Genomic DNA, 16,102 nt, shown 5'->3' with positions numbered 1-16,102 from the left:
GCCGGCATCAACATAATGAGCATACTAAACGAGCCAAGTGATGCAGCAATCGCTTATTGACACAAAAGATTATTCTAATAATTTTTATGGAATCATAACTATCTTCGTCTTTAATTTTGGCGGTAAGATTATTCAAAACTTTTATCTATAAATAGATCCTAAAGAAAAATATTTCAATACACATCAAGTTTATAAGTTTAATACCATTCTCCTAAATTACCAAATGTTATTGTTACGGTGGGTAACCGGAGATAAATGAGATGGATGGCGTTTGGCGGCCCAAACGTATGAAGGAGGAGGACTTCCAGATGTATCTGCAACTCGGGAGGCTCCGTCCGACTTGCGCGCGTGGGTGAATGGGGGGTGGTACCTGCAAAGACACTCCGATGCCTAAGTTAGCAAGAGTGTGAGCAGGTCTAGAGAGTATTGGACTTAGAGATACCTGAGGGGGGTCAGTGTATTTGTAGTGGTGAGCCAATAACCACCGCTGGTGTAGTGCCGTATCTTTAGGATATTAACCGTCCCATTATCTTGGGGAGGTTAAGATATGGCTTTAGGAAGCGGTTAGAGAGATTTTAGGGGCGGTTACTCATTTGGATGAGTGTTTATCTGCCAGTTAATCTCATGTCCGACTTCTTTAGCGCAGGTCGGGACGAACACCGACTTCTTATGTGAAGACCGGCGTTTAGTAAGGCTTAATCTATTGGATTAGGCCTTTTAATTGGACCTGGGCCCTTATCATTGGGCCAGGGTATGAACAGTGCCCCTACTTGAGCCCAAGATCCTTTTAAGGCTTGGGTTCAAGTATTCAACTCGGGTTCGTAGCCGACTTTCACGGGTTTTGGAACCGACGTGATTTTCGCGACCTTTTGTTTCTGACAGTTACGTCAATTCAAGCGTCGTGTCCATTGAGGGATCATTTAGGGATTGAGGGCTTTGGTAACGGTGCAGTCTCATTAATGACTGCCTCGTTTTTACCATTATGCCCCTTAGCCTATTTATAAATACTTTCCCTCTCTTTCATTTTTCCGTTTCTGCAATCTTTCAAACTTCTCCTTTCCCTACTTGTGCTGTATTCTTGTGCTTGAAGATTTCCGCTCTCTCCAACCTTCATTTCTTGGATAAAGGTTAGTTTCCATATCATGCCTTGTGTTTGCATGTTTTGTATTGTGAGTGGGTAGGTTGGCCTGTAGATTCTTGGTTTCGCATCCCTCCCCTTTAGGGACCGTGTTTTTTATTTTTCTTTTTCTTTTCTCCTTTTGTAGGTTTCTGCCACTTTTCTTTATATAAAAAATGGCTTCCGTAGATGTTCTTTCTTTGTGGGTTGATGACACTGTCCTCGGGGAGGAACCCCTGGTCGACGCTGAGTTTATCACTCATCTTCGTACTCATCACCGGCTTTGTACTTCAGAGGAGGACGAGCCAAAATATGAACTGATAACCCCGGGTCCTGAAGACCGGGTCTGTTTTGGGAGAGTTAATGAGGCGGCCCCTCATTTTTTCTTCATATATGAATGTATGATCACCCGTTTGGGTGTTTTTCTTCCTTTCTCGGATTTCGAAATATCTGTTTTACACCATTGTAGAGTTGCCCCTACTCAACTTCACCCCAATTCTTGGGGTTTTTTGAAGATCTACCAGTTTATTAGCCACGCTCTGGACTTTCCGACCTCTTTGAGGATTTTCTTCTTTCTTTTCCATATGACCAAGCCCTTTAGTGGGCTAAACAACAAACAGCAGTGGGTATCCTTCCGAGCCATACAAGGTCGGAGGATTTTCACCCTTTTCGACGAGTCTTTTCATGATTTCAAAAACTACTTTTTCAAAGTTCAAGCCGTAGAGGGTCACCACCCCTTTTTCCTGGATGAGCATTCCTCCCCTCGCTTTCCCCTTTATTGGTTGCCGGCCTCCCCTTGTGAAAAGTATGGTCCAGATGACCTGGACGAGGTGGAAGCGGCCATTGTGGGGTTTTTCCGAGAAGCGTGGGGGAGGTCCCCGTACTTGGATACTAGGAAAATCCTTCAAGGAACGCCGACCTTTGTTCAAACTCAATTAGGTAGTGCATGCATTCCTGATTTCCGAGTTGTTTCTACCGACTTTGAACATTACCGACTTGAACATTACCGAGTTATGACTGTTGGTTGTTTTTCTTGTAGATATGGCAAAGAAGAATGCTCAGGAGGCTTACCAAAGGGTCCAGGAGGCTAAGGCGAAGTCCCGGGCTAGGTCTGGTGGTGCCAGGGCGATCACCTCTCCTCCTCCTCCTCCCCCTCCTCCTAAAAATACTGGCACTCCCTCTCAACCCATTGTCCTTTCTTCCTCAAGTTTGTCTCGACCACCCCCTTCTGCCCAAATTCTCTCTGAGCCCGAGAAGAAGAAGCGTAAGGCTCCAGAGTCTGGCTCTTCTTCTTTTGATGGTGGGGTTAAGGCGGATGCTATGGCATTCGTCCGAAAGAACATCTATCCTTTTATCAGTATGGATGATGTTTCTGTTCGAAACCACCTTACCACCATGGCTGAGGAGAGTTTTAGGGCGGCGGATGTTTGTGGCAAACTTTTGGACATTTTTGAGAAGGCTCCCCTTAGCTCTTTGGGTGCGTCCTCGAGGGTTGAGGAGTTGGAGGGGAGACTTCTTATTTTTGAAAAACATGAGAAGGAGTTGAAGGAGGAGAGAGATAGGTTGAGGAAGGAGAGGGATCACCTTAAGGAGGAGGAGGGTAAGCTGCGGGCTCAATGTACTTTGGAGGCGAATTTGAGGAAAACGGCACAAGACAGCTACCACAGTTTATTTCAGGATATTGTGTCCGTGAGGAAGGACTTGCTGAATTCTCGGAACGCTTATGCCGAGTTGGAGGACTCTATTGCCGATGGTGCCGAGGAGTCTTGGAGAATTTTCCTAGAACAAGTCAAAGTTATCGCTCCCGACTTGGATCTTTCTCCTCTACATCCTGACAAGGTGGTTATTGACGGCGCCATCGTTTATCCTCCTGCCCCCGAGGTTGTTTCCGAGTCAGATTTGAAGACTCGGGGGCAGAGGATTATTGAGTCTCCTCCCCGAGATCCTCCGAGTTCGTCCTCCGTTCCTCCGACTTCCTCTTCAGCTCCTCCTCCTGGTCCTGGCGGTGGTGATTCCTCTACTCCTCTGAAAAAATAACTTTATTTTTATGGCTATATGGGGGCTCGGCCTGTGAGTCCCCCCTTTTTTAAACTTACTCATTGTTGTTGGTTGTGTGAACGATTTCCCTTTGGCCCTTTAAGGCCGTAAACAAAATATTCTGATCTGTGCCCTTTTTTGGATAAGGGTTTTTTAAACAAAAAGTGAATGCCCCCTTTTTTTGGATAAGGGTTTTGAGTTACCTTTGTGCGTTTTGAGTCACCCTATGCGTGTATGCTTTTCGATATTTTGACAATCCTTTTGATCTCCTTCTGAAACCTTTTTGTTTGTTTGTCTTTCGGACTTTCTCGTTTAAGGACTTTTTTGGGATGCCCTTTAAACTTCTTCTTAGGTTTTCATATCTCTTTTATTATTCCTCATACTCAGCTTTTTGTTTTAGTGAGTTCTTATGACTTAGGTTATTTTTGCGATGCGTTTTTCTTTTACTCGGGTTTATACTCCGATCTATGGATCGAAGTATTTCCAAGTTTTTCCTACTCGGGGTCTCGTTCCGACTTATGAGTCGGGTTAATTCCCGAGTTTTCACGATCGACTTATATAACCTCTTTACACCGACTTGTACCTCGTCGTTTTATCCTGACGACCATCTAGGTCGATTCATGGGATTTTCACGTTTTGTCGAGCTTAAGTCGGCGCGTTTCGTAGAAGGACTTAAAAAAATAAAGCAGGATATTTATAAGAGATATTATGAATGAAAAAGATCTTTATTGATTGGGGAGGTACCTTCTTTTGCTACTAAGGGTCTTGACAGCCCATTTTCCCTTAGTCTATACTATGATGCCTCGTTAAAAACCCTTCTCCAGAAAAAACCCTTTTTTGGGAAAAAATCATGGAGTTGGGAAAAGAGTACATCAGGGAGTAGAGTTCGCTTTTAACTGTAGTACCTTTTCATATTACAAGCATGCCACGACCTCGGTAGCTCAGTGCCATTTAGGTCGGTTACTTTATAATAACCTTTTCCTAAGACTTCTTTGACTTTGTATGGTCCCTTCCAATTTGCGGCGAGTTTTCCTTCTCCCGATTTGTTGACTCCAATATCATTTCTGATTAGGACCAAGTCATCTGTAGCAAATGTTCTTCGAATGACTTTCTTGTTGTACCTTGTAGTCATTCTTTGCTTTAGCGCAGCTTCTCTTATTTGGGCACTTTCACGGACTTCGGGGAGCAAGTCGAGCTCCTCTTTGTGTCCTCGTACATTACCGACCTCGTCATGAAGAATTACCCTTGGGCTTTGCTCATTGATTTCTATTGGAATCATGGCTTCCACGCCATAGACTAGTCGGAAGGGTGTTTCTCCTGTGGCGGATTGAGGAGTTGTCCTATAAGCCCATAACACTTGGGGGAGCTCTTCAGCCCAAGCTCCCTTTGCTTCCTGTAGTCTTTTCTTTAATCCTGCCAGTATGACCTTGTTAGCTGCCTCGGCTTGCCCATTGGCTTGTGGGTGCTCCACCGAGGTGAATTGGTGCTTGATTTTCAGACTGGCTACTAGATTTCTGAAGGTGGCATCGGTGAATTGGGTTCCATTGTCTGTAGTGATGGAGTAAGGTATTCCATACCTTGTGATGATGTTTTTGTAGAGGAACCTGCGACTTTTTTTAGCGGTGATAGTGGCTAACGGTTCTGCTTCTATCCACTTTGTGAAGTAATCTATTCCCACAATCAAGTATTTGACTTGTCCTGGTGCTTGGGGAAAAGGACCTAACAAGTCCATTCCCCATTTCGCAAAGGGCCAGGGAGAAGTAATACTGATGAGCTCTTCTAGTGGAGCTACGTGGAAATTTGCATGCATTTGGCATGGTTGGCACTTTTTCACAAAGTCTGTGGCATCTTTTTGCAAGGTCGGCCAGTAGAATCCTGCTCGGATTATTTTTCTGGCTAGTGACCTTGCTCCGAGATGATTTCCGCAGATCCCGCTATGTACTTCCTCCAACACCTCGGCGGTTCTTGAGGTCGGTACGCATTTTAACAATGGTGTTGATATCCCTCTTCGGTAGAGGACATTTCTCACCAAAGTATAATGCTGTGCTTCCCTTCGGATCTTTTTAGCTTCTTTTTCCTCTTTAGGGAGGATGTCGAATTTTAGGTACTCGACTAAGGGATTCATCCATCCGAGGTTTAAACCGACTACCTCAAGTGTCTCTTGTTTATCTTCTGTTTTTGCTACCGAGGGTTCTTGGAGAGTTTCTTGAATCAAGCTTCTATTGTTCCCCCCTGGTTTGGTGCTTGCTAGCTTGGATAAGGCGTCTGCTCTGCTGTTCAGATCCCGAGTTATGTGTTTGACCTCGGTTTCCGCAAAGTGCCCAAGATGTTCCAAGGTTTTTTCTAAGTACCTTTTCATATTGGGGTCCTTTGCCTGATACTCTCCGCTTATTTGGGAGGTTACCACCTGTGAGTCGCTGTAGATCATCGCCTTTGTAGCACCAACTTCTTCTGCTAATTTTAATCCGGCGATCAAGGCTTCATATTCTGCCTGATTGTTTGAAGCCGAAAATTCAAATTTTAAGGAGACCTCTATCTGGGTTCCTTTTTCATCTGCCAGTATTATGCCTGCGCCGCTCCCTGTTTTGTTAGAGGATCCGTCTACATAGAGTTCCCATGTAGTCGGCTTTTCCTCTTGTTCTCCTGCATATTCTGCGATGAAGTCGGCGAGGCATTGAGCTTTAATTGCTGTCCGAGTTTCATATCTCAAATCAAACTCGGAGAGCTCTATCGCCCATTGAACCATTCTCCCTGCAACGTACGTCTTTTGGAGGATTTGCTTCATGGGTTGGTTTGTGCGGACTCTTATTGTGTGAGCCTGGAAGTAAGGTCGTAACCTTCGTGAGGCTATTACTAAGGAGTAGGCAAACTTTTCAAGTTTGTGGTACCTTAGTTCAGGGCCTTGTAGTACCTTACTGATGAAATAGACCGGGTGTTGTCCGACCTCGTCTTCTCTGATCAGGGCTGATGAGACAGCCCTGTTTGCTATGGATAAGTATAGGACGAGGTCTTTTCCCGGTATTGGTCGAGTTAAGATAGGAGGTTGGCTTAAGAACCTTTTGAACTCTTGGAACGCCTCCTCACATTCCGGAGTCCATTCGAATTGGCATCCCTTCCTTAATAAGGAAAATAGTGGGAGGGATTTTAGTGCCGATCCTGCCAAAAATCTTGAGAGGGCTGCAAGTCGGCTGTTGAGCTGTTGAACCTCTCTCAAACAAGTCGGGCTTTTCATTTCTAGGATGGCTCTGCATTTATCGGGATTGGCTTCAATCCCCCTCTGTGTTAACATGAACCCTAGAAATTTTCCTGCCTCAACCGCGAAGGCGCATTTTGCGGGATTTAGTCTCATCCCATGCAACCTTATAGTGTCGAAGACTTGTGAGAGGTCGGTTAAGAGGTCGACCTCTTCCTTGGTCTTTACTAGCATGTCGTCGACGTATACTTCCATCAAGCTCCCTAGGTGGGGGGAAAACACTTTATTCATCAACCGTTGGTATGTGGCTCCTGCATTCTTTAATCCGAATGGCATGACCACATAGCAATAGTTTGCCCTTGGTGTGATGAAAGATGTTTTCTCTTGGTCGGGCTCGTACATCGGGATTTGGTTATATCCCGAGTAGGCGTCCATGAATGATAAGTATTGATACCCCGAGCTAGAGTCCACCAGGGTATCAATACTTGGTAGGGGATAAGGGTCCTTAGGACATGCCTTATTCAAGTCGGTATAGTCGACGCACATTCTCCATTTACCATTCTGTTTTTTGACTAGTACTACGTTGGCTAGCCATGTTGGGTATTTGACCTCTCTAATAAAGCCGGCTTCCAAGAGCGCCTGTACTTGCTCTTCTACTATTAGGGCTCGCTCCGGCCCGAGTTTGCGTCTTCTTTGTTGTACAGGTCGGGACCCTGGGTAAACCGAGAGTTTGTGGGACATGAGCTCGGGATCAATCCCAGGCATGTCGGAGGCCTTCCAGGCGAAGAGATCGGAATTTTCTCTTAGGAGCTTAGTCAACCCTTGTTTTAGAGTTTCCCCTAGGTTGGCCCCTATGTGAGTGTTTTTCCCTTCCTCTTTACCAACCTGTATCTCCTCGGTTTTTCCTCCCGGTTGTGGTCGCAATTCTTCTCTGGCCCTTGCGCAGCCGAGCTCTATGGTGTGGACTTCTTTGCCCTTTCCTCTCAAGTTTAGGCTTTCATTATAGCACTTCCTCGCCAATTTTTGATCTCCTCTTACCGTTGCTATTCCCGCTGAAGTCGGGAATTTCATGCAAAGGTGGGGAGTGGATACCACCGCTCCGAGGCGATTAAGGGTAGTCCTGCCGATTAAGGCATTATAGGCTGACCCTTCATCAATGACTATGAAGTCTATGCTCAGAGTCCTTGATTTTTCCCCTCTTCCGAAAGTGGTGTGAAGGGGTAAGAATCCCAGTGGCTTTATTGGCGTATCCCCTAATCCATATAGGGTGTTGGGGTAGGCTCTCAGCTCTTTTTCATCTAACCCTAACTTGTCGAAGGCGGGCTTGAAAAGGATGTCCGTCGAGCTTCCTTGGTCTACTAGGGTTCTGTGGAGATGAGCATTGGCTAGGATCATAGTTATTACCACGGGATCATCATGCCCGGGAATTATCCCTTGCCCATCTTCTTTTGTGAATGAGATAGTAGGGAAGTCGGGTGTCTCTTCCTCGACTTGATAGACTCTTTTGAGATGTCTTTTGCGAGAGGATTTAGTGAGGCCCCCTCCCGCAAATCCTCCCGAGATCATATGAATATGCCTCTCTTGAGTCTGCGGTGGTGGATCTCTTCTATCCATGTCATCTCGCTTTCTTTTCCCGTGAGTGTCCGACCTTTCCATGAGATATCTATCAAGCCGACCTTCTCTGGCCAGCTTTTCTATCACATTTTTGAGGTCGTAACAGTCGTTGGTGGAGTGACCATATATTTTATGGTACTCGCAGTAGTCGTTGCGGCTTCCCCCTTTTTTGTTTTTAATAGGTCTAGGGGGTGGCAGCCTTTCATTGTGGCAAATCTCTCTGTATACATCCACTATAGAAGTTTTGAGAGGAGTATAAGAGTGATATTTTCTGGGCCTCTCGAGACCGAGTTCTTCCTTCTTCTTGACTTCCCTTTCCCTCTCCTTAGATGAGGGAGGGGGTCCAGGTCGCCAACTCAGGTCTCTTAATTTTGCATTCTCCTCCATGTTGATGTACTTTTCGGCCCTTTCTTGTACATCACTTAGGGAAACGGGGTGCCTTTTAGATATGGACTGTGAGAAGGGACCTTCTCTAAGTCCATTGACTAACCCCATTATGACTGCCTCTGTGGGCAGGTCTTGGATCTCCAAACATGCCTTATTGAATCTTTCCATATAGGCTCGTAAAGATTCTCCGACCTCCTGTTTTATTCCCAGGAGGCTCGGTGCATGTTTTACCTTATCCTTCTGAATGGAAAACCTCATCAAAAACTTCCTTGAGAGGTCTTCAAAGCTAGTGATTGATCTCAGGGGGAGGCTATCGAACCACTTCATCGCTGCTTTCGATAAAGTGGTCGGGAAAGCTTTGCATCTCGTAGCGTCGGAGGCATCAGCTAGATACATCCGACTTTTGAAGTTGCTTAGATGATGCTTCGGGTCTGTGGTCCCGTCATAGAGGTCCATATCAGGGCTTTTGAAGTTCCTCGGAACTTTTGCCCTCATTATGTCCTCGCTGAAAGGATCTTCTCCACCCGGGAATTGATCTTCTTGGTCGTCGCGGGAGTTATGACCCTTGAGGGAGGATTCTAGCTGCAAGAGTTTTCTTTCTAACTCTTTTCGCCGTTCCATCTCCTCTTTGAGGTATCTTTCAGTTTCCTTCTGTTTCTCCCGCTCTTGCTCCAATTGCTCCAGGCGGCTGTGGACCAACCCCATTAGCTCAGTTACGTGGGATGGTCCGTCTTTTCCCGATTCTCGCTCGTCTGAGGGGTTTGCCTTCGGGTTTTTTACCCCGGAGGTGCCCTCTCTATGTTGATCATTAACTTCCTGGTGGAGGGTTAAATCTACATTGTCATTACCTGCGTTCAGATTCTCTTCTTCGGAATCTGTTTCCGCATGGACTTCTTCGTGGGATCTATCCGCCATCGATGGATGATCTCTCGGGTCCCCGGCAACGGCGCCAATGTTACGGTGGGTAACCGGAGATAAATGAGATGGATGGCATTTGGCGGCCCAAACGTATGAAGGAGGAGGACTTCCAGATGTATCTGCAACTCGGGAGGCTCCGTCCGACTTGCGCGCGTGGGTGAATGGGGGGTGGTACCTGCAAAGACACTCCGATGCCTAAGTTAGCAAGAGTGTGAGCAGGTCTAGAGAGTATTGGACTTAGAGATACCTGAGGGGGGTCAGTGTATTTGTAGTGGTGAGCCAATAACCACCGCTGGTGTAGTGCCGTATCTTTAGGATATTAACCGTCCCATTATCTTGGGGAGGTTAAGATATGGCTTTAGGAAGCGGTTAGAGAGATTTTAGGGGCGGTTACTCATTTGGATGAGTGTTTATCTGCCAGTTAATCTCATGTCCGACTTCTTTAGCGCAGGTCGGGACGAACACCGACTTCTTATGTGAAGACCGGCGTTTAGTAAGGCTTAATCTATTGGATTAGGCCTTTTAATTGGACCTGGGCCCTTATCATTGGGCCAGGGTATGAACAGTTATATTGTGATAATACTATCAAATACAACTTTTAATGTTAGAACATGATTTGTTGTGTAACAAGGAGCGACGAACTCCAAATTGTGACTTATTTATTCATTTAGAAGTGAGTACTTCAAAACAATATTTCTTAGTGACTTACAACATATTCCAAATTGTGACTTATTTATTCATTTCGAAGTGAGTACTTCAGAATAATATTTCTTAGTGACTTACAACATATTCAGGTTATGTAAACTAAATTATTATAATATGAATGTGAAATAAACAATAACTTTGATCCTACACATGCAATATTTTAGAGAACAAGATAACAAAGGTAATCTTGGAAAATTTTAAATAAATGTGTATTAAATTATTTTAAGCAATGTCTCTTTTATCAATGAAAACATCAAAGATTTTTTTGTTTTACTTAAACAAAACCCTTCTTTGTTTTACTTTAAACAGTGTCTACTTGAAAAGAAAAATTGTAGACTACTTTATTATGAAATAAGAAGCAACAAACTTCATATTTTGACTCATTTATTATAACTAAAAAGGAATATACTTTTTATCCATACGCCTCAAATAAATACATTTGGATTTTCTAAATTTTGAATTACACTTCATAGGATAAAATATAATATTTCATCATTTATTTTATAAGACCAAAAAAAAATGGGAAAATATTTAAGGATGAAAGATCATAATCTACCCTTTCAAATAAAAATCTAAAATCCAAAATTTAGAGAATTTAAATTTCAAATAGATATATCCCATCTCATACAAGTTACACAATACTGCTAGTTTCTTTAAAAAATAGATCCAATACTGCTAGAAACAGAAAGAATATATGTAGGAATAAAAAAAAAAAACCATTGAAGCCATCACGAAAATCCAAAGCCTCATACAAATTCAAAATATCCAACCATTCAGCCAAGAAAAAGACAAATTTAAAGGAATTCCATCACCGAAACCACCATTCCAATCGAATTTATGTGACGACAAAAGCTGCATTTTCTTTCTCTCCGTGGCAAACTGTAATCACAATTTAAAACCACCTATAACTATCCAAACCTATCATTATAGTAAGAAGTGCATAAGATACTTAATACAAAGTATTTTCCAGAATTGTTATTACCAAACATATCATTCATAAACATAAAAGCAAAATATCTCAAACAAAATACTTGATACAAAGTATTTTCCAGAGTCATTATTGTAATGTCTTTCATCCTTTTCTAGGGATCAGGCATCCTAGGTCTCTTTCCCCCTTCCATCCGATTCATTGTTCATCCTACAATTTCAAGAATAAGAACTAGGCAACAAAATAAAAGCCATAATAGGACACACAAATGACAAAAAAAAAAAAAAAAAACAGAAAACAACAAAGTATTTACCAAGTTTATCTGACATACATAATAAATTGGCCTTATACAAGGTTAGAAAGAGCTTCCTAGTAACATTTTAGTACCATTGTTGGAAAATTTCAAAGAGAATAAAATAAATAAATAAATATAAACTTCAAAAAAAAAAACAGAAAAAAAAGACAAATAATAAATAGTAGTTGTTGCTTACATTTGTTCGTCTCCATGGGAACAAACATCCATCGTTATGAATTGCCTTTGCCTTCTCTTCTTCTTTATCCAGCAATTCTTTTGCTTTCTTACAGAATTCATCATAATTCTTGAGACTGCAAATCTCACAGCTCTCTAACAAACATCAAGTGAAAGGTTATTTAAATAATTTAAACAAAAAAATTCTATATATATACATTCACATGAGAATACCTGAGTCATCAATAGAATCGCTATAAAAGCCACAAAATGGTATATGAATCTCCTTAAACTCATGAACTCGAGCATAGAAAATTCTAGGCTCGGCTGTCGAAGGGGAATTTCTAGGCGCAGCCTTCCAGAAGAGGTGATGAAGAAAACCAAGATAACCGAAACACATTATCCTGGTTTTGCCCATACTGACCAAACTTAAAATCTTATACTCCTCTTCCTGAAAAAGCAAATATCAACAACAAAAAAAATTTCGAATAAAAGTAATAAACTTTGAGAAAATCAATAGGTTAAAAACCTTATTATCTATGCTTTTGTTATAATGATCCATTGCCAATACATGGTAAGGATGCGTCAGTTTCAATTCAAATTGATTCTCGGCTCTGTAGCACAAAACAATTACAGAAAAAGATGTATAAAAGAACAAACTGATTAATTAATATTAATATATTTAAACAAAATAGATTGTTATGATGAACTCACACAGTTGGCTCACGAGTATGTGAACTAGGAGGAGATTTTAAATGGTACCGGTCAGGGATTTGGATATCTTTGTCATATAGTCCACTGGCGGGGCCCTTCATAAGTTCGGGCACATAATAAGAAGGGTCAGGGATTTGGATATCTTTGTCATATAGTCCACTGGCGGCCTTCATGATTCCAGGCACATAATAATAAGGGTCTCTGCTTCAAACAAAAGAGTATGAGATGGTCCCAAGAAACATATGAGCAAAAGCTAAAAAAGATAACGAGCTCACTTGGGTTTTGGATCCATGTCAGAATTTTATGCCTTGAAACCTGAAAACAATTACTACTTTAGAATTCTGAAAACATACAACAAACTTGCAATAAGAGATACATTCATATTAACAAATTAAAACTTGAGAACTGATATCAATAAAAGCTTCAAACGTTGCAATGAATCTAATGTAAACAAATAATTCAGGAATACATGGTAATTAGGTCAAAAGAAACTAAAACTATATTTCTGTAAATATTCATTGAAAGATTTGTAATACAACACAGATTTTTTGTCCAGTACCAGAGCAAAAGAAAGTAAGAAAATATAAATAATGTGATGTTTTCATAAAAATTAACACCAAACCTTTGATTCCATGGTAAACACAGATGCACAGAATCAATATATTTTATTATTGTTTTTGAAAAACAAAAATGTCTAGGTCAACATAAAGGGAACAAATCATAAACATAACAAAGTGTATCATATATTCCAGTGTAAAGACATACTTCTGCTGTTCTAGAGTGCCAACAGATTCCCCTTCTCTATGTTACATACTGAATTATCATAGAATTTCTAAGTAGCAAATACCCCTTACAGATAAAATACCACAACTCTTCTTATGACCATCTTCCAAACTTTATTCCATCCCATAAGATTAGGTGACTATCCCCAAACCCACTCCCCATTATCTTGATCAATTTAGCAAGAAAATAACATTCAGAATCATATAGATCAATTCATTTGAGATATAGATAAATTCTTTTTCCTCTCATATTTGTTTCATTCGTGGACAGATTTTGCCAATAAATAGACTACACAATTTGAGTATTTGACAACCACATCTTAACAACACACCACAAATATCACGAATCAAACCCTAGAAATGAAGTAAGTAACACAAGAAAATCACAATAGAAACTAGAATATACAGATAACAATATTAAAATATACAGGACAGTTAAAATACACAGATAATCAATCAAGATAATTAGGGTTTGAACAGAACAATAATTAAAATGAAATCAGATTGCAATAAATTAAAATAACAATCTAATTAGGGTTTAAAACAGAACAATAATTAGGGCTTAAATTTTAATTACTTGAAATGGAGGAGGTGGACGGCGGCGGCGACGCTGTTGCAGGAGACGGAGCAGTCGGCAGCGACAACGAGCTCGGCAGCGTGGAGAAGCAGGAGGCGCAATGACGACGGGAGAAGACCTCGGCGATGATGAGATGGCGATGAAGAGGTTAAGGCTTTGAGGGTGAGGAATACTCAACTCTAATCCTACCCGCACTCAATCCGCGGGTATCTGAGCTTATTCGCGGGTTGACTAAAATGGAGGTCACTATATTGTTAAAAATTGTATTTATATCTCATTAAATGAGAAATATGTTTTATAAAAATAAATGAGAAAATTTTACAAATTTATAAATTTGATTCAGTGGTCAAAAAGTTTTTGCACATGTTTAAGGTCCTTGATTTAACTCTTATATCTAACATTTTTAATCATATATAACACATATTATAGGGCATATATTTCGCTCACTTCACATAAATTATAGGGAGTAAGATTCCTTTTTATCAGCACATTTTAGAATTTTACAATTTCTTTGGAGAACTTCTACTGACATGCCAAGCAGGAATGGTAACCATAATGATTCTGCATCAACTTGTATTCAAGAAGTGAATTGCAGTGGATTATTGCATGACAGGGAGACTGGTTATGGATTAACATACTTCAGGAAGCTTGCTAAACCTTTTGCCAGTCCATTTTGTCCTTGGTATATTCAGAACGACTTTCATGGTTATCCCTTTGTGCATAAAGTCAATTAAATCATTTTGTGTGTTTAATATGAACTATCAAGGAAGGAACAGAAGACTTCAAGGCTTAGCTTCTACTATCCTAAAGTTGTGGGAGAAGAGTCTTATTGCAAAACTTGCTATCAAGTTTGGAGTTCTAAATTCTGACAGTGAATCGATAGCCAATGAACTGAAGGCAAGTTTGATAGACAATAATCTATTCTTCAATATATGCAAGTTTCAAGACATCTTGGACTAAATAGTGTAGTTTAACACATCTTCCTTAATCATTAAACTACACTAATACTAATTCTTTCTCTATTATTAGGCTTGTTTTACAAATAATACAAACAATCCAGTACGAGTCCCATTTGTAGTTAACAAGCTTGTGTGTAAACACAATTAGATTATGACAAGGGGGGAAAATAGAAGTAATTTCCTAGTCAAGTATTCAATTTTTCGTGCTTCATGCATGTTTCATAGACAACCATGAATCATGTCATGTTTTTCTCTCTCTCTTTTTGACGAATGACTAATAGAGGAGCATTGGTGTAATGACTACGCCAATGAATTGATTCATTTTAAAGAAGATCATTTACCTGCACTTTAGGTTAACAACTTAAAAACATAATATGAGGCTTACATTATCCGCATATTTTATACATAAATTGTGGAGTATGTTAGGGAATTTAATCATTTATAAAGAATTAAAGTTAGACAGGATTTTTATGAAAAGTAAAAGAGAAATATTGAAAAAAGAAAAAAGAAAAAAGAAAGAAGAAAGAAAGCATAGGCGAGATAGAAGTGTACAAAAGTAAAATAAAAGAATTGATCTATTTTTTGTAGATTCATCTAATATCAAATATTGTTATTGTAATTGTGTCACTTATTACAATCTCACACACGCAATTAACCACTTTCCTGCAGTAAAATAATTAGATAAATGTTAGAGGGTCAAAATTTATTATTTTTGGCTTTCAGTTAATTAGTAGTATTTAAAAATATAGGTAAAAAATATATTGTTAAATTATTAGACTAAAAATTTAGATTTAATAATTAAAAATATTAGCTAAAAATAATAAATTTTATTAGTTCTTAAACTTTTCTCAAATAACTAAGATAAAGTTTATAATGTCTGTTACATGATGTTTGAATTTTACTTAATTTATCTTTTATAATAAATTTTAAATATTTAAAAATAATTTATTTTTGTATTTTTTAAATTAAATATTAATTTTAAATTTTTTTAATAAATTAAATACTACTTTTTAAAAACCATAACAACCAATAACTAAATCAAAAGTAAAATAAAGAGATAAGGGAAATCTTTGTGCACAAATCGAAACTAAATTACCCTTCAGCTTTTTTATACTTATACTGATAATGTATACTTTTGTGCTGCGCATTTATATCTCTTTCATTCCGTGGCCATAGACGTCCACAACAACAATTCTTTCACGACCAAAAAGGAAGAAATAATTTTTCGGTAAAGAAAAAGGAAAAAAAAGATAATGCATACTTTTTAGATGACTTTAGTATACGGAAATAAAAAAGAAAAACAAATAAATTAAAGGTGAACAGCAAACAATGTGGCCTCATAGACAAACAATTATTGCTATTCGAAAATGCTTCTGTTCGACCCCAAAAACAAAATTGCGTTAAGATATATACATTATTGTTACTTAAATACATTTAAGGTAAAGAATATTATAATTTTTGATATAATGTTTGAATAATATTATTAAGAAAAGAATAATATTATAAACAAAAAATTAGTTGTAAGAAAATTTCTTGCCAAGCTTATTAGCGAAAGAAAAATGCTATTTATGATAAAACTAGTTTTTAGTTAGATATATTCTAAATATAAAGATGACAAAGGTAAATTAGTGCAAAATGAATGAGATTTATAATGTAATTTGATAATAAAAAATAGTTCATATTAACTAACTAAAGATTAATT

At 39.5% G+C, this 16,102-nt stretch overlaps 1 protein-coding gene across 1 annotated transcript; it reads right to left on the bottom strand.

Annotated features, from left to right (window-relative positions):
• Positions 1–10,683: 10,683 nt before the first annotated feature.
• Positions 10,684–13,668, bottom strand: LOC130976417 (uncharacterized). The gene is made up of 7 exons (XM_057901281.1): positions 13,442–13,668; positions 12,358–12,397; positions 12,083–12,283; positions 11,898–11,982; positions 11,603–11,819; positions 11,391–11,524; positions 10,684–11,109 (listed from the first exon to the last, which is right to left on the bottom strand). Exons 2-7 carry the CDS (start codon positions 12,372–12,374, stop codon positions 11,098–11,100), a joined length of 666 nt encoding a protein of 221 aa, XP_057757264.1. The 5' UTR covers positions 12,375–12,397; positions 13,442–13,668; the 3' UTR covers positions 10,684–11,097.
• Between the last annotated feature and the right edge of the window lie 2,434 nt (positions 13,669–16,102).

Source organism: Arachis stenosperma, chromosome 4 (assembly GCF_014773155.1).
Source record: "Arachis stenosperma cultivar V10309 chromosome 4, arast.V10309.gnm1.PFL2, whole genome shotgun sequence".
NCBI lineage: Eukaryota > Viridiplantae > Streptophyta > Magnoliopsida > Fabales > Fabaceae > Arachis > Arachis stenosperma.
The sequence above is the reverse complement of the archived record's forward strand: the minus strand, read 5'-3'. Positions and strand labels throughout refer to the sequence as shown.

Coding starts and splice junctions, on each gene's coding strand:
- LOC130976417 (XM_057901281.1), bottom strand. Junction 11,983..12,082: donor CATACTCGTGAGCCAACTGT/GTGAGTTCATCA, acceptor TTTGTGCTACAG/AGCCGAGAATCAATTTGAAT. Junction 11,525..11,602: donor CGATTCTATTGATGACTCAG/GTATTCTCATGT, acceptor GATGTTTGTTAG/AGAGCTGTGAGATTTGCAGT.